Consider the following 23,749-nt stretch of genomic DNA (forward strand, 5'->3'; position numbering starts at 1 on the left):
CAAAAACCCGTGTAAAAACAAAATTTACGGTTAAAAAATAAAAAACACAACTGTAAATTCCGTAACAATTGTAAAATAAAAAATTACTTAATAATTTTTTTTATTACTGACATGAAATAATAATTTTCTGTGAATTTTAGTTTGAACGTGATCGATTTGCCATTGAAGAGTATCATACTTATTTACAACACAGGAATACGCTGATGTGGTATTCATTTTGGGAACGTGTATTGGTAATGCTACAGTTGCTGTAATAGAATATGAAATACGTTTTCCGAATTGAAGTATTCTGATCCCAAAACAATTAGCGCGACTTTTCGTAATCTTCGGTTCACTACCTAGAATTCGTACCAGCTATGAACTATCTGTCCAACAGGTCGCTATTATTAATGAAATTATTATCGATGTAGTTCAGCGCAGTCCAGGCGTCATTACACGACGTCTTTCTAAGCGGATTGGAGCCTCGCATTCGATGGTTTGGAGGAAACTTAAACAAAACAAGTTTTATTCTTATCATAAACATCCAGTTCAACAATTACACCCAGGAGACGGTCCGCTTCGTTTGGAGTTCTGAAACTGGTGCAATACAAATCGACATTTCCGCAAGTATGTTTTGTTTACTGATGAGGCAAATTCCACTTAAAATGGCGTCAAAAACTTACGCAATGAGCGTACATGAGCAGAAGTATATCCTCCTGAAACGGTGGACGACAATTTTTAACACCGATTTAGCGCCGATGGATGGCGTGGCCTTCTTCACAATCAGCTGATTGCTCCCTTCGTATTCACATTCCTAGCCATCAAGATCGCCTGATCTACCACCTTTAGACTTTTGCTCTGTGGATGGATGAAAAATATTGTTACAAAACAAAAATACATTCTCGAGAGGAATTAATTGTCCGCATTGGATGCGGCTGAGCAACTTAAGGACACCCCTGAAGAATTAAAATGCGCAGGAAAAGCAATACAATACATAAGCGTGCCAAGAAATGTGTTGAAAGTAGCAGGCTCATTTTTTAATATATATTGTAAACTGGAACGTAAAATGGCACTTTGGTCTAGCACTGTTTAAAATTGAAATTCTGTTTTATTCAACTTCATCTTACATAATTTTGTTCAGAATTAAATTCTGTACAAGTTTTGTTTAAAAGTTTTATTACTCATTTAAGTTATTGTACGTTAAACGAAAAAGACGGGTTTTTTACCCCAATTTATGGATTTTCACCCCAGATTCCGCAAAATCTACTGCAGATACGGTTCTGCGAACTATTTTATTCAATTTTTCAGGTCAAAAACCAAAATAAATCACTAATTCTGCCTCTTAATCAACGTCCTAAAAATCTCAGTACGACCTCATTTCACCGGGGTAGCTAAAATCCGAGCGAAATCTTTCACTAGCTGTAACTCGCAAACGAAGCATTTTAGGATATATACTAACTATTTCCATTATTTTCGCGAGTAGAATAGGTTATGAGTTTCAGGAGAACTTCGTGATACATCTGTGTGAGTGTGTGTGTGTGTGTATGTGAAGTTAAACATTTATTTTACATTTTATTCCAGGAATGTGAATTCACTTGTGCCCTTTTATGTGAAAGTAGGTGGCGCTTCTTTACAGTTCAGTAATTTTTCAGATGATTAAAGCTACCATTTTTTTTTAATACATATATATATATAAATTTACAAGTACATAGATATACATACATACATATACACAATGTAGGTTTCGTTTTATTACATTAACATAATTAAAGGAAATATTCCTCAGATTACAACTCACAAAATGTGTTATAACTTTGAAATTTCAAATTTTTTATAACTTATTAAAGGAATTCAAAATACGATAACATTATTTACTGTAATTTAAAATACAAAATAGCCTAGAACGTGAAAGATGTTTGTCCTAATTTAATGTAAAAATCAATATTTTATTCATAACTGATATAATCTTTGGTAATAAACTCATAAAAAGTAATTTGTGTATACATTAGTACTAATTTGTGCACAAATTAATTTTATTTATATTTTACTTTTAAAAAATATAATTAAACATTTATTTTTTAGATTTTTGTAAAATTTTAAGAATATTTTAAGATGTATCGTTATAATTTTATAATTTACATCTTAAAATGTTCTGTTGTATTAAAATGTACATGTGAAAAAATTCATAATTATTATATTCTTTTTGTTATAACGTTAATTAGCTGTAATATTACTGTACACTATTTATTTTTTTGTAAATTAGTTTTTCTGATGAGGTGTAAAGAAATATTATTTTTAGATGTTCCAAATGTTGCTGAACATCCCTATCTAAAACTGTATCTGCTGAACATGCGTATGTAAAATGAAACTATATCTGTAAAAGAAAACTTACACAATTTTTTGCCAACAAATGCTTCTCTTTTTATTAAGAAGTACAGCTCCAGCAATAGTGAATGGAGATTGGCACTGGAAACTGTAGTCTTTCTAGGACATACTTTACCATCGAACACATTTATAAACCTGAACTTGTCTTTAATTTAACAAAAATATGATGGCAGAACATAGAAGGAAATACGTAACAAAGGGACAGACAAATTTTGTAGTACATCATAACTAAAGTCAACTAAAAACTAATAAGCACAAGAATAACATAATAATTATGACCGTGTCATTTTTGTTACCAAAGTTTTAGTTAAAACCTGAATATATTTATACTTAATTCTTTACTATATATTTATCCTTTTTTCTTAATATGACAAACAGTGTACTGTAATGAGTCAATTATGGTATAAGCCTACTCACAACTTTTTTAATCAATTAGATATCTACATCTGTTCCATTGGAACAATGAATAGATGTGTTAAATATCTATAATTGACTTGAAGGAGAGAAAGCCCAACATCAATTAACTGCTCTGTATTCTGTTTATTCTGACTGGTACTCTGTAATAGCTGGCAACTGATGATAAATAACTTTTTTGTAGCGTGTGAATGGGACTCAAACCTAGAACCTCCAATTAAAAGATGCTATTAGTTTGCCATGGAGATCGACATTCACAAATAATATTATTTTATACTTGGAGAAGAAGGATTGGCATTTTATTAAAACACATTACACAACTGATTTGCTTCAATCTATTTGTAAAACAAAATACAAAAAAAAAAACAAAAAACTTTAATTTATCAACTTTTATGTGTTACTGCAAACATTTTGAAATCTAAATACAACTGTATTAATATCTTAATCTTGAATCATATAAAATAATTATATAAATTATTTAAAGCCATTGAAATAAATATTATTTTTTTTACTAACTTAAAAAAAATTATCAAAATATAAAATAAATAATGGCTAGAACAAAAAAATTGTATTATAAAAGGAGTTCCAACTAAATTTACTCATTTCTCTCTCCATTTTGTTTCTAAATCTAGAAGGTAATTTTTATATGTTGGATTAAATAGAGAATATTATTAACTTTGTTGTCACAATAGTTTGCTATTATAATACAATCAATAACAAGAAACAGGTTGTTAAATTTAAAAAACCTCCAACTATGACAAATTTCCAAATTACAGCCTCTTAAATTATGTCCACTCCGCTATTAACAAAGTAATTAATTAACTTTTGTTGTGAAAGAAAAGACAGTTAAAAACTATATGAATTCTGACAGTGGTATTATTCACTAATCTAGAAATGATTATGCGGGCTTTGTAAATAATAACTACTGTTTTTTACAGGTTTTAAAATGTTACCTTTTTTCTTTTGATTTGGTTTTTATTCAGTATCATATAAAAAGTTTGACATCTTATTCATAAAAGTTCAAAACCATTTAAAAGGTTGTAAAATCAATATTCAGAACTTGAATTTAATAATTTAATTTACAACAATTTTTTTTCTTTTGGTGGAATCAATCCAGCTATATTAAATTACCAAATCGTGAGCATTTTCATGATTATTTCCTATAAATTACTAGTATTATTGTCATAATCAGCTTCTATAAAATAAAATGTAAATCAATACAGTACACCCATATTTGTTGCATATATTTATTTGTTGAAATTTAATTTTGTTAAGGTGTCTTTTATATGGAGGATTCTGAGTTTGAATCCCAGGTTTTTCAAACATTATAAAACTTATTATCATTAAAAAGAAAGGAGTTAGTATAATTGTAATCTGGCATATGCTTGCAGTTACTACAGACAGAATAAATAAATTGTCTTTTAATTAGTTTTATGTGAGAAATATAGCAATATTTAAAGTTGAACTCTAGAGTTAAAGTTGAACTCTATAATATAATTATATATTTAAATTTGCTTTTAAGTTCTTTTATATGTCACCCCACTCTAGTAGATGAGTTTTAAAAATTGTTTGATTTGGCTCACAGAAAATTTTGTCTACATCGCAACATTTTCTTTTCATTAACTTTTTGTCATTCAAACCTGAGTGGTAATTAAAGGCACAAACTGTAAAATGCCTATTTTTTATTAATTCTCTAAAATTGGAAACTAGATATAATTAATTTCATATATTAAAAAGAATCATTTTATGGTTTTATTTAAATGAAAATACTTGGTAACAAAATGTACACTTAGGATTACATTAAATTTTAAAAGAAGATAAAATTAAATATTATTGATTAGTGGTTAACTAGCTAGATCTTACAAAATACTGACTCATGCAAAACACACCAAAAAATATTCTCTCAAAAATACTTTGATATCAGTTCACCATTTTCATCCTTTGAATGATTCTTACCTCAAAACAGCTGCAATTTAATAAATAAATAATGTACAGGATTAATTTCTTACAATAACATTTCTAGTCCTAATATAAAAAACCACATATTCATGTGATTCATGATGTTTAATCCATGCTAACAATAACACAAAAAATAAATTTACACAGAGAGAAATAAAATAATAGAAATACAAACCGTATAAGTACTTACTTTCTTTTTCTTGTAGTTGAATTTCAGATACCATCACTTTGTTATCATGCTCTTCAATTGAAACTGAAACATTTTTTGTGTCAGGAATGACAGTGGATGATAGAACTGATTCTGTTTCTCCCAGTTCTGGTGATGTTATGATTAGACTATGAAGCTGTTCTGGTGTTACTTTTGCTACTGTTGATTCTGGTGATTTTACAGTGAAGTCACCTAATGATGTTTCAGGAATGACTTCACTTTTTAATGCGACTTCTTTTTTGATAATTCCAAATGTTACTTTCTCTTCTTGAGGTTTATCAACTTTCACATCTTCACCTTCAGTATCTTGTAAAATCACTTCAGATACTGTCAAACTTTTTATTTCTTCAAACTTTGTTTCAACATTTTTCTTTTCAGGCTTCCAGGTAGTATCAAGTTTCTGTTCGTTTTCTTGAGGAGTAATTTCCGAAATTTCATAACTATCAAATGTTAGTTGATGGGGCTGTGCTTGCTGTTGAGATGGCTGTGTAACTTGTACAAAATCTTCAGTGGTTGAGGAAGTTACTGTTTCTAACTGTGAAAATGCTTCCTGACTTACTATATCAGATTCAGCTGTTACTGATTTTGGTAATGATGGTGTGTCAAAAGTTTCTCCCTGATCTATTGGAATCTTTTCATCTACTGTTATTCCTTCAATTATATCTTCAATAACATTAGGTTTAACACTTTTAACCTTTTTAGGTTCAAGCAACTGACTTTCTTTTTCCGTAGTTTCAACTTGTGTTTGTATTACACCTTCAAATGGAATTTGTTGTGGTGTAGCATGAGCTTGTGATTCTTTTCTTGAATCAAGCTTTTTGACTGATGATTGAACAATCACTTCACTCTGTTCTACAACTTCTTGTACATCTACTTCTTGCTTAGCTTTAAAATTGGTAGGCTTCTTTGGAATTAATTCATCTTCTTTCTCTTCAAAGATAACTTCTGAAACACTAACGCTTTTGTTTTCTTCAATTTCTACCAATGCTGTACTTCTAACCGGTTTAAATTTTCCTTCAAATATACTTTCTTGTTCTTGTACTATTCCTTCAGAAATTATTAAACCTTGCTGAGTGTCATGTTTTGGCTGAATCTGAATTTTTTCTGGTACATCAGTTTTTAGATCACTAACATCCACACTGATCTGTACGTCACTCTGCTGTATTGACTGCTGACTCAAAACCTGTGCATCAGCAGTTTTCATCTGTGGTTCCTTAGGGAGCGTTAAGATTCCTTCTTTATCTTCAAGAGTCACTTCTGAAATACTTAAACTCTGGCCTTCTTCAAATTTTAGTTCTGCTTTTTTATTTTTAACAATGGTCTTTACAAATTCTGATTCATTTTCTTGAATAGTAGTTTGAGTTTGAACAATACTGTGAAATTCAGATTGAGTTACTGATGCATTAACAACTTCAGGAATCTTAGAAAGCGCTTCTTTAGTAGTTGATTCTAACTGTGCAACTTCATAAGTCTGTGCAACTTCATGTCCATGAATATCTGGGTGAGCTACCTGTCCAGAAGGTAACTCAGACAGTGCTAACTCACTTTCCTTCACCTCAGAAATAACTTCAGTTATACTTACACCTTTTTCCTCTTCAAAACCAATATCTGCTTCTGTTCCTAGAGGAATTAATGGACTTGAAAATGTAATTTCTTTTTCTCTAATTAACAATTCAGTCTGCTGTAAACTGTCAAAAGGTATATGTGTTGACTGAGCTTTAATTTTTGTTGGCATATCAACAGGTAAATCTGCAAGGCTCACTTCAGTCAAAACTTCAGTTTTTGATGCAACTTCTTTACTTAAAACTTCTGGATGTGCTACACATGGTTTACTCTTCTCTGTAAAAAGAGGGGCTTCCTTGTCATCAGCAGTGATTTCTGTAATTGTAACTCCTTTACCTTCTTCCACAGAAACTGATGCTGTTTTAACTTCTGTTTTCTTGTAAGTTTCAAGTTTACCTTCACTTTCTTGAATCATAGCTTCTGTACAGGTCACTGTTTCAAATGGTACAGATGTTCGAGTAGCAATAACTGATTTACTTGTCTGTTTAACTTGAATATCTCCTAAACACATTTCTGTAAAAGTTTCCAGCACATTAGCTACTTCCTGGCCTGTAATTGAAGGCTGAGCCATTTTGTTCTCAGGAATCTGAATTTGTTCCAATTTACCCTCCTTCTGATCCACAACTACTTCATCAACAACTTGGACCTTTTTTCCTTCTTCAATAGCTATATTTATTTTTTCTGTTTTAGGTTTGAATTTTCCAATAAATTCTCCTTCATTTTCTTCTGTTAAATTTTCAGTAATAACAACACCATGAAGAGTTTCACACACTGATTCTGCTGTTATTTTTTCAGTTATTTCTTTTGAAATATCACTAACAGCTGTAGTTGGGGTAACTTGAAGTTGACTAGCAACTTCATGTCCTTCAATTAAATTAGGAAGTGCTTTTCTTTTTCTTGGCAACTCCTCAGGAACATATGGCATTTCTTTATCACCAACAGTTATTTCTGAAATAGTTACTCCCTCCTCGACATTGAAATCTACTTGAGCTATTTTCTTATCAGGTTTTTTATCTCTTTCTAAAATTGACTCACTTTCTTGCACAACAGATTCAGAATTAATTATTCCTTCAAATGTAAGGGCTGATGGTGTAGCTTTTGCTGACATAGGTTTTTCTGGTTTGAAGTCACTAATATTATCTCCCAGTACATGAATAGACTGCTCAGCAATTTCTTTCCCTGTAACTGAAGGTAGTGCTCTTGCTTCTTTAGGTTTTTCTGGGATACTGAGCAATTTTTCTTTATCTTCAGGTTCTGTTTTAGTTATTATTAATGATTTAACTTCATCTAAGACATGTTTTGCTTTAACAGTATCCAATTTTTTAGAAGTAAACTCACCTTCACATTCAGCAATACCTAATTCTGTTGAAATTATACTCTCAAATGGCATCTGTGAACCTGTTGCTTTAACTTCAGTTGATGTAAACTTTTTTATTTCACCAACATTTATATCTGTAAATACTTCAGTTTTCTGTGCTACTTCCTGAGTTGTTACCAGTAAATGTGCTGATTGTTTTTCTGGTCTTAACATTTCTGCAAGAGTTTCTTCTTTTCCTTCACTGAAAACTTCTGTTACTTTGATACTGTGACCTTCTTCAAATGACAATTTTGCACTTTGTTTCTTTAACTCTGGTTTTTCTGGAAAGTAATTTTCTTTGTCCCGAACTATAACCTCAGATGTTATAACATTCTGATAGGGAAGCTGCGTAACATTTGCTGTAACTTTCAGCATAGGTGTCTCTTCAACTTCTTTCAAACTTACATCTGTAATAACTACACTACTTTCAGCTATTTCATGTCCAGTTATAGAAGCTAAGGCACATTTTTCTTTTGGAAGTTCTAAAGATTGGAAATCAGTTTCTGTATCTCCTGGAATAACTTCAATAACTGAAACTCCTTTACCTTCTTCAACTGAAAACTCTGCTCTTCTCATTTCTGGCTTTGCAACTGATCTATAATCACTACCAGTTTCAACAGGAGCTATTTCAGATGATATAATACTCTGATATGGTACCTGATCAATAGAAGCTTTAGCTTTTTCTGGTGATATTCTGTCAAACTTTCCCAGACTTAATTCAACAGTAATTTCGGAAGCATGTGCAACTTCTGTTGGAAGTACTTCTGGTTTTGCAAATGATTCTGATGGTTGCTTTTCTTCAAAAACCTCCTCTTTATCTTGTGTTGTGATTTCTGAAACAGTAATACCTTTGTTAATAATTTCATAAGAAAAATCAGCTTTTTTGCCAGCTGGTGTTTTAAATGTCTCTAATGAGGATTCTTGTTCTACTGCTGTTGTAACATGTGTCTCAAAACTGTGAAGTGTAGATTGTAAAGTTTCAGCTTGTACAGTTCTTGGTAAATTGGTTTCCATTTCTTTGATTGTCTCACCTGTAAATACTTCAGCTGTTTCTGGTAGTTCTTGTGAGGTAAAGGACGCTGATGCACTCTTTCCTTCAGGTAAAACTGACGGAACATACTTATCTTCTTTATCCTCAGTTGTTATTTCAGTTATTGTGACACCTTGTTTCTCAACAAAGCCCATTTCAGCAATTGCAGACGTAGGTAGAATGTCACCAGAAAATATGTCTTCTTTTTCTTGAACTGAGGTCTCTGTAAGTGTAATTCCTTCTTGAGGGGAGTGAGTTAGGTTTGCAGTTACAGTTTCTATTTCTAATTTTGGAACAGAACCAATTCCAATTTCTGAAACTACTTCAAATTTTTCTACAACTTTTTGACCAGAAATACCAGTAAAAGCAATTTTTTCCTGAGGAGCAAATGATATTTTCAATGTGTCTTCTTTGTCTGCTAAATTTAATTCTGATACAGTCACACCACTATGACCTTCTTGAAACGTAAGATCAGCAGTGTGAAAATCTGGAGCTGATTTTCTGTCTAATCTAGATTCAGATTCTCTAATCATAACTTCAGATGTTATTACACTTTCATATGGCAATTGTTGAGGTATTGCTGTTGCAGGTGTAGGTTTCTCAAAATTAACAGCACTTGTGTAATTTTCTGCAGTAACTTCAGTTTTTTGGGCTACTTTTCTTCCTGAAATTGAAGGTGTAGCAAATTTTTCTTCTGGTTTAGTCTCTTCAACAAATTTATCAAACTGATCATGAGGCACTGTTTCAGAAACAGAAATTATTTCAGTTTTCTCAAAAGTAATTTCTGCTGCCTTAAATTCAGGCACTATATCTTTTATCATTTCCCCTTCTTTTTCAATAACAGCAGTTTCTATATTAGTAAGACTCACATGAGTTAACTGATCTGGTTTAGCCAATGCCGTCTGAGGTGCTTCTGATTTAAATTCTGATACAGTACTTCCTGTAATGATTTCACTTTTTTCAGCAATTTCTTGACTTAAAATACTAGCTTCAGCTGCAACCTCTTTTGGTTTATCTGGAATTACTAAATCTCCTTCTTTATCCTCTACTGTAACTAAAGAAACAGAAGGTAGATTTTGCAATTCAGTAAATGTCTTTTGTGCTAATTTTTTATCTGGTAAATTCTCCACAAATAAATCTTCTTTTTCAGTTACCATTAATTCTTTGACAACCAATCCCTGAACAGTTGTTTGTAACACAGAAGCAGTCGAAGCTGTTGCTTTCATTTCTGGTACATTACCAGTAGTTAGATCAACAGATACTTCAGATACAATAGCTACACCTTGTCCTGAAATGTATGGAGTAGCAGTAACTCCACTTGGTTTTTCATCAGCAAAGAATGGTTTTGTCATGTCAGCAGGATTAACTTCAGTTATATTAACAAAATTTTGTTCATCAATAGAAACAGCAGCAGATTTTTCATCTGGTTTAACTGGTAAAATATATTCTGATTCTGATTCTCCAACTAACTGTTGCATAGATGTTGCACATTGTATTGGAGTATGCTCTACTTGTGCTAATGCTTTTGTAGGTGATTCACATTTTAGATCTTTAATGCCATGACTTACAACAACTTCTTCCTTCTGTGCAACTTCATTTCCTTTAATATCAACCACTGCTTTTCTCTGCTCTGGTACATCCTCACTAATGAATTCACCTTCTTTAACCCCAACTTTAATTTCTGTAATTGTTACAGATTCCATTGAGTCTACATTTACAGTTGCAATTTTTTCATCAGGCTTTTTACTTTCAGTTAAAGATGATTCTAATTCAGGAACATTTACTTCGGTTATAATTAATTCTTCATGAGGACTACTTTCCACTTTCGCTTTACCGGTTACAGGCATATCTTTAGGAATATCTCCTGCAGTAACATTAATTAATACTTCACTTGTCAAAGCTATTTTCTGTCCGCTTATTGTTCTTTCAGCTACTACTTCTGAGGGTTTTTTATCAGGAAGCAGTTCAAGTTCCTTTTCACTACTTAATGTCTGCTGAACAGTAGCACCAACTAATTCAACATCCAATCCAATACTAGCCAGTTTCGATTCAGGTTTAACAAATCTTGGTGATACTTCTTCACTTTCTTCAGTAACCGTCTCTGTGACTGTTAAACTTTTCATTGTTGTTTGTCCTTTAGTAGCTTTTTCAAATTTTAGTACTTCTCTTTCAAAAGGTTTTGTTGCAGTTTGAAGTTCAACTTCTGTTTGCAGTGCAATTTGTTGGGGTAGTACAGAATATGTAGCATTCTGCTGAGTTGGAAACTCTTCAATCTGTTCACTTTCTTTGTCTTGAGTAAGTACTTCAGTTACAGTAACACTTTTTTCCTCTAGAACAGTAACATCAGCTGATTTACTAATTGGTTTTTCCTTATCTTTTTCAGATTTTACACTTTCATCAGGAATTGTTTCTACAACAACCGTTTCTTTTAATGGTATATGTTTTATTTCTACAACTTTTTCCTCTATTTTTTCCTTTTTCAGATCAGCAGTAAAACCTTTTGGAAATGTCTCTTCAATTATAACAGACTGAAGTGAATGTGTTGGTTTTATTTTAACTTTGTGCTCATCTGGTGAAGAAAACATCTCCTGTATTCCTTCTTTTTCAACCAGTTGTGTTTCAAATACAGTGACACTTTTCTGGGGTGTTATATCTGGTTTTATAGTAAAAGAATCTGGTACTGTTTCGGTGAAAAGAATTTCTCTATCTTGAATTAGCATTTCTGATACTTCTTTTGCTTCAGATGTAACAAAAGATGTTGATGCTTCATCAGTAACAAATTTCATTTTATCGATAAATACAGAAGGCATATCTTCTGGTTTTATCTCAGTTATAGTTAAAGGTTCTTGTGGTTGTAATACACTCTCTGCACAAAATTTTGTTGGTTTTTTATCTGGTGTTAAAATACCAGCAGATTCTTGAACAGATGTCTCTGTCACATCTGAAACTTCTAAACATGTTAAAGATGAGTCAGCAGATTTGACCTCAGGTTGCTGTCTTTCTGACAGAACACTTTCAGTTTCAGCAATGTTTGTTACAGTTGCTATGACCGACTCCTTCTCACTAAATTGTACTTCAGCAGTTTTTACAGAAATAGGAGCAGAATAAAATACTGTTTCTTTCTGTTCACCTTCAGTGATACTAACTTGTACACTTTCCATAACAGATATTTTCTCAGAAGCAGAGGATGTTGAAGGTTTCTTTGATGTAATAAATTCTTCTTCCTTTTCATGGATCTGTGTTTCAGATACAACAAATGAATCTTCAGGAATTAGTCCAATTTGTGCATGCTGACTTCCTGGTAGCCGTCCAGGTAAATAATCAGATTCCTTTTCTGGAAGCTGCATTTCTTCTACTGTAGCTGCTTTATTCTGAGCAACAACGGATTTTGTAGCAACCTCTGTAGGAACAATCAGTTCAGGAAAATATTTTTCTGGTTTAGTTTCACTAATAACCTCACTCACTTCTAATGGCTGTAATTTTGAAACACTAACTTTTGGTTTTACTGATGTAGCTTTTGGTATATCTTTGAATTTTTCTTCTACCATGCCTTGATTCACTTCAGTAACTTCTAAACCTTCCTGAAGAATAAGACCTTTATCTGCATGTAGTTGTAAGGGCAGCTTTTTAGGCTGGTATGTTCCTTCTTTCACTGATGACTGAATTTCTGTGACTGCAGTTGCTTCATGCAGTAAAACAGACATTGAAGCCTGATCTGTTTCTTGAAATTCACTTTGCCTTTCTATAACAGACTGGTCAGCATGAGTTTCTGAAATTACTAAACCCTCTTTATGGAGAATACTACAAGTGGCTTCTTGAGTTACAGTCTTTAACACTCCAGTAAAATCACCTGTAATTGATTCTACTTGAGGTTCAGTAACAGAAAATGGCTCAACAGTATCTATTTTAGGAGAAGCTTTAACTTTCTCTAATTGTTTTTGTTGAGGTCTAACTTCTTCTTTTTCTTCGCCTAAAGTAAATGATTTTTCTGCAACTAAATGTGGCACAAAAGACAACTTTACATGTTCACTTGACATAGTAGTATCACCAATCATTGTAGATTTAGCTTCTGGTACAGTTTCACTAACTTGAAATGGGGTTTGAATAGGCAGCTGTTTTTGTGGTTTTGCATTTTCCACATCAAATGAATGCACAATTTCTTCTTCAATAACCTCCTCACCAAAATTAGGTAGTTTAGGCTTTAAAGACTTTTTGAAAGTTTTTACCTTTGTACGATCCTGTTCCTCAACAATCTCTTCCTGTTCTACTGATTTTTTAAGTTCAAGTTGTTTCTTTTTCTGTTTCACTATTTTGCCCGACTTCTTATCAACTATTATAATCTCTTCTTCTTCATTAATCTCCTCCTTTTTAGCTTCTTCAGTGGGCTGTGTTATAATTGCTTCTTCATAAGTTTCAGCAGTTACTTGCTGCTTTTCATCTTCAGTCATTTCAGTTATTGTTAATTCCTCCTCAGTCTTTTTCTTTATTTCTTTTTTGTCCTCTTTTTCAATAGTAGTTGTCTCTGCGAGAGTTTCTGTGAAAGTGTTTAATGAATGATAAAACAGTGTTGTTCTATGGATGTACAAAATAATCTAGTACGTTAATGTTGTGAATGAAAAGTGTGATGACATATGAAATGTTTTAATGAATTTTTATTTTTAAACAGAATAATGACTAGGCCATGTTAACTGTATATAGTTAATTTTTTTTTTAAGTTACACTATTTAATTTAGTGTCTGTTCTTGGCCTAACAGTGTACACCAGCTGTAATTAATTGCTAGAAATAGTATAGTTAAAAAGAAAAAGCTTATCAATAAACAATTATTTAACTATTTTAGCTCAGTCCTTAAAACAGCAGGGTTTTCGTAATAAATATTTACCATTTATTTAAGTCATAAAATTAATATGTTACAAAAACATTTTAATATTAGTCAAAATAATTTTACTAAAGTAAAAAAATTATTTTTATGAAAAAAAAGTGTTTATTTATATCAACAAAAACTCACATTAGACAATTTCATTATAAATGTGATATAGTATCTAGTAATGGGTTAACAATTATAACTACATTTATAAAATTATTGGCTATTATAAATTAAAAAAAAAATTGATTTTAACCTTTATGGTAATAGATTTACTCCATCGCCCCTGCGTATGGACATGAGCTTATAATATGCACTAAAAATTATTGCACAGTGACAGAAGAATTTTACAATGGTAAAGCTGGGAGAAAAATGCGAATGAGTAAATGAAAAATGCTAGCTTATGCTTATGCTAAATAAGTGCTTAACAGCTGCGAACAAAATATATGAAGGTGAAAGCATTAAAAACTGAGACAAATAAAATATATAATGCTTTTGCTTAGCTACTTAAAAATGCTTGACAGTGGCAAAAGAAGTTTGTAATGGCAGAAGCTGGGAGATGCAACAGAATGTAAATATGTGAGATATGCTTGCTTTATAAAATGCATACAATGATATGCGTACAGCCTATCTATGAAAAAAAAAAACAAAAACAAATACATACCATAGCATTGCTCCACATTTAATTATCTTCATAGCGGTAACATAAGAAAAAAGAAGCACATAAGATTATTTAAGCACATAGAATTCTGCAAAGCAATAACTAATATATTACATTATTAAATTTAAGAATAAAACAATACACGAATAATTTTAATGAAGCAACACGCAATTAAAACTACAATATAACACTAAAATACAGCTACGGAAATAAAACTATTTTTTCAACAAAAACAGACAAACATTAATCATTACAATAACAATAATAGAAATAAATTAATAAGCATTTACTCACCAAATTAAATATTTCCAAAGCAAAAGCTGCTACAAAGCTTGAAGCAAAGAAGGAAGAAAGCAAAACTCTGCAGCAGGCAATCCAATAAATAATAAAAAAAAGCGCAGCACGGTATAATTTGAAAGAAAGTGCAGTACGATGAAAATTGTTGTTATAATAAAAGCAGAAAGAATTCATACTACTAAGCGTTAATAATAAAATAAGCATATTAAAAAAATTAAAGCAAGAAAATATAAAAAGTTTTAATGTAGCACTGGTGTCACAATTTAACTTGAAAAAGTCAATAAAAGAAAATAAAACAAAAATCAGTATTTACACTTATTTTATTATTAAAAAAAAAAATAAAAGTAGTGTTTCAAAAATCTGGAATAAATATATATTTTTAAAACAAAATAATAAAATAATGTCCTGTATTTTAGAGAATGTTAAAAAACACTTACACTCTACTGAACTTAATTAAATACTGGTATTTATTAAATGCCAGCAAAAATATTTATGAAATATATTATTATATTAATGAATTAAAGAGTACTTAAGAAATTAGAAATAAATTTAAAAAAATGTAATTATTGTATTTAAAAATAAAAACTTATGTATTCATTAACAACATTAAACATACAATTTAATATGATAATTAAAAATTATACCTATTCATTAATTAGGCAACTTACTAAAAAATCTTCTTGAATTATCATTCATTAATCTTTTAATGATAAATTATTTATAATAAATAAATAAAATAATTTTATTTTTACACATAATACAACAAAAACTAATTCACATTTCTTTCTTCTTCAGCCATCCTCAGCAGTGGAAGACATAAAGGACAATATGGCTTGGATAAAATATGAGTTTAAAGATGTGTTATTATATATCTCTTTATTATATTGACTATTTCAAAACTCACTTCTGATTGACTGTTGAAATAAATTGAATATCATAGCAATAAAGCACATAGAAGCAATCTACAACATTGTTATACACCAATCTGCTGTCCATTCTGTTGAGTGCTGGTAGATAAAATATGAAACCAACTTTTGTTACTTGTGCTAACTATGAGGTAAGTTACCAATTTGTTCTTGCATCATGAGTGGATCACTCATTTACCTAAGAAGGCAAAAAAATTTCAAGCAAGCACTGTCAAACTAAAAAAAGTCTATATCATTTTGAGATTACAAAAAGATTTTTCAGGCATAATTGATACACTGACACCCTTAATAGCCATCTAACATTATTTTATTACATAACTATTTTCCTGCATAACTATATACAATCCACTTATCGCATAAAGGCTTCACTTGACCAGTTCAAATAGGAGAATTATTTTATTACTCCAAATAGCCCAAACTCATTGTTAAGTGATTAACATCTCTTCACAAAGACTTTTTTTAAAAGGACAAACAACTAAATGGAGATTATTATCCCCTGTAACCCATGGCAAATAAAATTCCACACTTGAAATTAAATGTAGATAATATAATTTTTATAAAAATAGTCAAATAGAAATCAAATTTTGTAACTGTTTGCTGCAGCAAACAGAAAGAGCAATGTGGAATGAAGATCTAATTGGCTACCCAGCACTATGCAACTGATAAGGAGCTCATGGCTGTGCATTCTAGAAGCAGAGTTCTTGTAGAAGTATACTGTAGTAGTAGAGGTTAGAATAATGACATAATTCTCTAATGGAGAATGTTATCAGTAGGATGTATTGAAAAGTTGCATATTCCAGTTCATTATATAAATTTAAATATTAGCTTGGTTTATATAAATTCGCTGAATTTAAAACCTGATTAATTGAAAAAGTGAGTTATTTATGAAATTTCTTATTACATTAGAAGTAACTCATCTGGTTTTCTTTATTAAGATATATATCGCTGATGACAGAAGATAGCCAGGCACCACAAAAAACTACTCTGTTGTAACTAACAAAAATAATGAGCAATACAAGTTATTTGTAATAAACACAACTGTTACTCAAACTAGACAAAAACAAAAAGTGTTTATACCACTTTTTATAAATGAAAAGTTATAGTTATTTAAAAACATATACAATTAAACAAACAATTGTTGCTTTTTTATTTAATTTCAGTCTTATAAAGTAATCAATAAGTACTTAAAAAAAAAAATAGAAATTTATTTAATGAAAAGAAATTTATTACCTTCTTTTTTATTAATAATGTAATATATATAAAAATCTATTACCTTATTAACTACAAAAAATAAACTTAAAAAATAAACAATAAAAAATAAACTATTTTATTAAAATAGCAAAAATTAAATTTTTTAATATATCCTACTGATAACATTCTCCATTTAATGGACACAAGTAATCTTGATGATTCTTTCCAGATTTAAAATTGTATTTCATAGCTTTATTCATGTAATTTATTTTTAATCTAATAAAAAGGTTATTTTAAGGTAAATCTTTAATACTGAAAAACGTTTAGTAACTGTAATAGGCACAGATAATAAAATAAAATATGCAATCAGCCACCATCATTATTAATGATGTTAACCATTTTTGAAATTCACCTGATAAATGATATGTTTATGCATTAATGGCTAGTCTGATTCCCGTTTGTGCTAATTCCAATTATCAAGAAATGTCTTGACAGTGCTAGGATGATGTCAAGCTCCTAATCTGAATACTTCTCCTAAATATACTTTACTTAGTAAATATACAATTTTTAAAATTAATGAAGTTAACTGCAGATGTTTATTTAATATTTCAAGATTATAATACTGTTGTTTCTTACGAAGAGTATATTTGTTGGAGGGGAATATGTATCAGATAACAAAGGGTTTGTTAAATGGCTTGTCAAATGGCTTTTACACACCCTTTTTTCCTATTATATAAAAAAATATATACATTATTAGGATAATAACCTTTATATGGTTATAATCCTAATAATGTATTATATCTTGTTGACTTATAAATTTTGTAAATTTAAAATAATTTATAAAAAAAAGGCATAATTTATATATAAAGTCCTCACAACTATGATTAGGTGACATTAAATTAAATGTTCCCTCCATTACCCAGAAACAGCTGATTAGTAGCAGAAATGTGTATCAAGTTTTTGTTATAAAAATAAATTAGTACAAATTCTAGAAATTTATTTTAACATTTCTAGTAAACAGAAATCTTTAAATTTCAAAGAGATAAATATTTAAAATATGACTTTATTCATATAAAAAAATCTACTAATGAACCAAAAATAATTTAACATAAAATCTAGTAAGATAGTCAAACAAAAATCATTAACTGTAAAAAAATAAATAAAAAATAAAAAAAAACACCAATTATGTTGGTGAATAATAAATTTTTAAAAATAAACTTTATTTATGTATCAATATGAAGCAAACGAGATAGAATAAACCATGTTACTAATACATACATTTTAGAAATTAAGTTTGTATTGTAATGTATACTTGTTATAATAATTATTTTTAATAAATATATTGATTAATAGGATGAAATTTTGATATCTAAAGCAATTTCTTTATTTAAGACCCATTGACAGCTATATCCCTTGTTCATATAATAAAATGTACAGGTGTTACATCATGGATCATCAAGCCAGAATCCATGATCATCAAAGAGCTGCTTTTAAATATAATTGGTTTGTCTGAGCCATATGGGAAGGTTAGCGCTTAACCAACTGCCCTCATCTTGACAGATTAAATACAGGTAGGTACTTTCTTAAAATAAATTTATTGTTTAATTCATAAATTCTTATTATACAAAGTAAGCATTGTTAAATTATTTTACAGATTGGTCTACAAGTCTTGCTTAATGGAAATTATAGGAATGCAAGCTTAATTAATGTAATGTTAAAGTATTAATGCAAGTTAAAGTAATGGATATACTATGACCACAATATAATTTTTAAATTAAAAGTAGTAACATGGTTTACATATTTGAAATTATTTAAAAATTATATATATATATATATATATATATATATATATATATATATATATATATATGTATATATGTATATGTATATGTATATGTATATGTATATGTATATACAACAGTTTAAACAAGAAAACTTATACTATTATATTTTTACAAGAACTACTATCATTTCATAAACAAAATATGTAACATAAATTTTACTGTTAAAATGATTAGTTTTTATTAGAGAATTAACATAATAAAGATAAATTTTTATGTTATAATTATTGTATAAATAACTCACAATATATATTATTTATATACAATAAAATTAATATTTTTTTTTTAAAACTCCAAATTAAATATTTGAAAATTACCTTCTTTTTTAACCTCTGTTTTCTTCACTTTCTTCTTTGTAGCTGTCTGAACTTTCATTTCTAGAATATAATACAATGATAAAAAATATATGAGTTAATACTGAATACCAATTTATAATTTTTTTTTTAATAAATGCTTACTTTTATTAATTATGACAATTTGAGGTAAATATGTTCATTTTAATATTAAAAAGTCAGAATAATTTTTTTTTACCTAATACTGCAGTAGAGTAAATTCTCACATTTGAGCAGGTCAAAAAGTATCTAGAAGGGTCGAAAAAATTTCAGTTATCATGAACATCTAATTTTACTAAATAAAAACCACTAAATAAAATAATATACACCATTCTTACACCTAAATCCTAAAGCCTATTTCTGAATTAATAAAAACAGCTAATAAATTTTATTTTGATTGTGCACTAGGGATGCAAGATAAAATCTGGGTGTGTCATGTTATTTGCATTGGTTTGGCAAAAACCTAAGGACCACTTGGAAAGAGTTACCTGTACCTGTACCACCATCTAATCTGATACTACTAGAAGAACAATCTGAAAATGAAGCAGATGGTGTAGAAGGATGTTGAAGAATTTCTTCCTGAATCTGATGAGAAATCTTCTCATTTAATTCAACAACGTGAACTTAATGATAACTTAATAACTTATAAGTTATCAAGGCAGCAAGCTGAACTTCTGAGGTCTAGCTACAATAGTGGAATCTTTTATCGGTAAAGTGTTACTACAGTTAGAATAAGAGTAAAAACTTTTGTAGTAAAAACTTTACTACGAAAAATTCATTGTGCATTTATAACGATGTTTATGGCCTGATGAAAAAGCGTGGAATTCAGCATATTCCTGAAGAATGGCATATCTTTTTATTGACTCTGCATGAAAGCAGTTTTATTGCATAGTGTTAATAAACACCCACCATTCCATTAGCTCATGCAGTCAACATGAAAGAAACTTATGAAACTATGGCATCAATATGAGAAGTAATAAAATATAAAATACAAAGAACATATGTGGCAAGTTTGCAGTGATCTGAAAGTTGTAGCGCTACTTCTTGGTTTACAAGGTAGGTTTATGAAATATTGTTTTCATTGTCAGTAAAGAACTGGCCATTGTGGCTGCTGAAAAAACTTAAAGCATTTATCATTAATTGAAAGTGGTAAAATCATACTGCCACCACCTCACATAAAACTCTTAAAAAATTTTGTAAAGGCACTAGATAAAAATGGAGCATTATTTAATCATTTAAATTATACCCTCCTAATCAAGGAGAGTATATTTATCAGTACGCAAATCAAGAAATGCTTCATCAACTCTCTATGATAAACTTGGCAAATGTGAACTGTGATTCCATTAAAAATTCATTTCCTACACACCCACCTAGACTTTTCCCCCGAAAATTTGGACTCTTGTCAGTGATCAGGATATTCTGACTGTGGATCATTGTTACTAAGGAAGATGGTAATCTGGAATGATGGGCGACTATTGTTGGTTTTTGTTTAGAGAAACTGATCAAACATAGAACAAGCAAAATAGTTTGTCAACATATTTTAAAAATTAATAGAAACTAATTTAAAAAAAAAAAAAGTTATTTTAAATACATTTACAATGATTTAGACTTTAGAAATTTATTTTAAAATTTTAATGTATTTTGATCTATCTGTGTTTGAATACATAAATTAGTTGATTTAATTATTTTAAATGAATACAAATAAATATTTTTTTTTTAAAAACTAATTTCACAAATTCTTATGACAGTTTTGAATTGTCAATACACAAAAAAAATTTTTTGACTAGTGTAATATAATATATTAAAAAAATTAATTTATTTCCATTAAAATTGTTTGGTATTATAACTTTTTTAATTGTTTATTATACTTTTTTTAAGGATTGCAGTTAAAATACTGTATAAAATTTTTCTAAAAATTTCAAAAAATCTCATCCTAATGAAAAAAATATAGAGAATAAAGTGTCAAAAATCTCTAGAACTAGTTACATAGAAATGAGGCTAATTTTAAAGTTACAAAACTATAAAAATGGCAGGTTCCACCCAATATAACACTACACACACCAGTAATGATCTAAATTTTATCAATGGTATAATACAAACATTTTTGATCAACTTAGTACAAAATTCTTTGTTACATAAGCAATATAAGAAATCTCCTTATAAAGAAAACAAATAATAAAATAAAATACTGATCATACATATAAATAAATCTTATTTTTAATATATTGGTGAAATCTCTGACTTTTAAGTCAATATCAAAATCAAACAGTAAAATTTACAATAAAGTTAAAATGACAGTATTAACTTCATTTTGACATCACAGGAAAACCATACAATTCAACATGCAACATTTTTTAAAGTAAGTTAAATAAGCAAAAATCAAAACCATGCAAAAACAAGTTTCAAGTTTTTTTGTTTAACTGATTGCCAATATAAAACAATTATAGTCACACCTCCCTTTTGAATTATAAGGAGTAAAAATATTATAGAAGTTATCATTTTTTAGTTAAAATAAATTCCTCAATGCTCTTGTGACAAATTTTTTCTTTATGATGACAAGTTTATTACCTGTAATTGCATTCCATACTCATGGAAGAGATTACAATAGATCTGTCATGAAACAATATGGATTTTAATTACTTCAAAATTAAAAGTCACATTATTACCTGTAATTGCATTCCATACTCATGGAAGAGATCACAATAGATCAGTCATGAAACAATATGGAATTTAATTACTTCAAAATTAAAAGTCACAACTACATAAACTGTATTCTTAATTCTGCAGATTCAACCATTTTAACAGTCATGAGTCATTAGTGTTAAGGAAAACTCCAATTAACCTTTCCTGCCTTTTTTTGTGTAATTCAGACTAAAGATGTTTAACGACTCATTAAATGTGATACCATAATATCTTAATTTATTATTTACTACTATTGTAAGTAGAACTTCTTAGTTGAATGTTACTGTATGCAATTTTATAATGTTACCTTCCCTACAATAAATTAACAAAAACTGTAGGCATTTTTATATTATATTAGGCAACATTAATTATCTTTTAAGCTTACAATAACAATACAACTTCACTTCAAAAATTTTAGAATGATATGGACTCTAAAAAGGAGGTATAAATTTATAATTTTTAGTTTTAACATATATCTGTTCTATAAGACGACTCTCAAACTATCAATAATACTGCATGGTGTATATGGAATTATGTCCTACTCGCATCAGGCATTTGGGTAATGACCACGACTATTCACAAAAGTGTTGTACAGGCTATTCTATTTTGTGGACATTATAATAACAGGAGAAAGAATGAAGATGCTATTAAAAAACTGCCAACAAAAAGGAAAGGAATAGCTTGCTGGCCAGATTTAGAAAATAACATTACAGAATGGGTTCATAACATTACAGTAGATTGGTGCAATTGTTTCATGAACAGAAAAATCTTGTAATTTGTAATTTCTGTGCAAAAAATTTTTATACATGACAAAAAACAAAAATTGCACAGAAATTACAAGAGGAAAACTACTTCTAAAAATTCCTGCCAGGTATTTTCATGAAAAAGGATGGATGGACAAGAGTGGTGTAAAATTGTGGATGGAAAATGTGTGGCAGATGAGACCAGATGCTCTATGACACAGCATATGTTTCATAACTGAGAACACAAAAATCACTTAGCATGGAAAAATAATGGGGCCTCAGGCATGGCAATAGCAAGTGCCAATAGTTAAGAGGCATGTCAATAAAGGACCGAGTTCCGATCCTCTCAGATAAACGACCCTCGCAGGGAACAACATAGTTGGGTCTAGTAGAGCCTTTGAAGGTTAGAGGCCATGGAAACAGTGATGGCCATGAAAACAGTGATCGTGTTTCCACTTTTTTCATGTCCACCCAAACTAGGTTTCAAGACAGAGATTAGGATAAGAGGTTTAATGAATTAATATGGAGTTATGACAATTCATATTTTATTTAACAGTATTCATATATTTTATTTAAGAATGATTGTGTAATAAAGACGTACAAACATTGTTTAATGCTTAATGCTAACAATTATTAATGCAACAATAATATTAATGATAACAACTGAACATATGATTTTATGTTATTACAATCACAACATTATTATAGAGGCAAAATTAATCTTACAGAAAATCTTTCAAAAAACCTGTATCCCAGTTTGGACAAATATTTTAGTATTAGGTTGTAAAGATACCTCCATGCACAAAGAATAGATCAAGTAGCATTTCTAAATCTTTTTAAAAAAAATAAATTTATAAAACATGTACACATTCTTTAAACCTAATTTTTATTTTTATTACATTTTTTATTTGTAACTGTAGAACTTGAATTTTCTTTATTACTTATTAATACAATTAAAGAAACATTTCACAACAGAAAACATATTAGAGCTAAATAACTAAAAATTAAATAACAAACCTTGAATTCTCAAAAATAATAAATACTACAAAAATCACAATACAAGAGGAAAACTTATATTACAGTTAGTTTACAAATATACAAAACATTTACAACGATAATAGTATGTTATTTACAAAAATTTAATCAAAAAGACAGAAATAAAATAAAATAAAATAAAAATTGATGATTAATAAAAAAGATAAAAACAAGCATGTTAATAAATTAAAACAAAGAAATAACAAAATTTAGAAAAAAATTATTATAAAGAATAAAAAAATATCACAAGAATACACCAAATAACAAAATATTATTTGAAAAAT

At 29.2% G+C, this 23,749-nt stretch overlaps 1 protein-coding gene across 9 annotated transcripts in view; it reads right to left on the reverse strand.

Annotated features, from left to right (window-relative positions):
- The window catches only part of sls (sallimus), a 397,202-nt gene that overhangs the window by 135,149 nt on the left and 238,304 nt on the right, over positions 1–23,749 (reverse strand). For 6 of the 9 annotated variants that reach the window (XM_075372741.1, XM_075372740.1, XM_075372745.1 and 3 more), the window contains exons 93-94: positions 18,991–19,050; positions 4,928–8,698 (exon numbers count right to left, since the gene is read on the reverse strand). In XM_075372741.1, coding sequence (XP_075228856.1) covers positions 4,928–8,698; positions 18,991–19,050 — 3,831 coding nt within the window. Of the gene's footprint in view, positions 1–4,927; positions 8,699–14,421; positions 14,448–18,990; positions 19,051–23,749 lie in introns of all 9 variants that reach the window. The other 3 variants (XM_075372748.1, XM_075372747.1, XM_075372749.1) reach the window with 2 other exon arrangements.

This window comes from Lycorma delicatula, chromosome 8 (assembly GCF_047948215.1).
Source record: "Lycorma delicatula isolate Av1 chromosome 8, ASM4794821v1, whole genome shotgun sequence".
Classification (NCBI taxonomy): domain Eukaryota; kingdom Metazoa; phylum Arthropoda; class Insecta; order Hemiptera; family Fulgoridae; genus Lycorma; species Lycorma delicatula.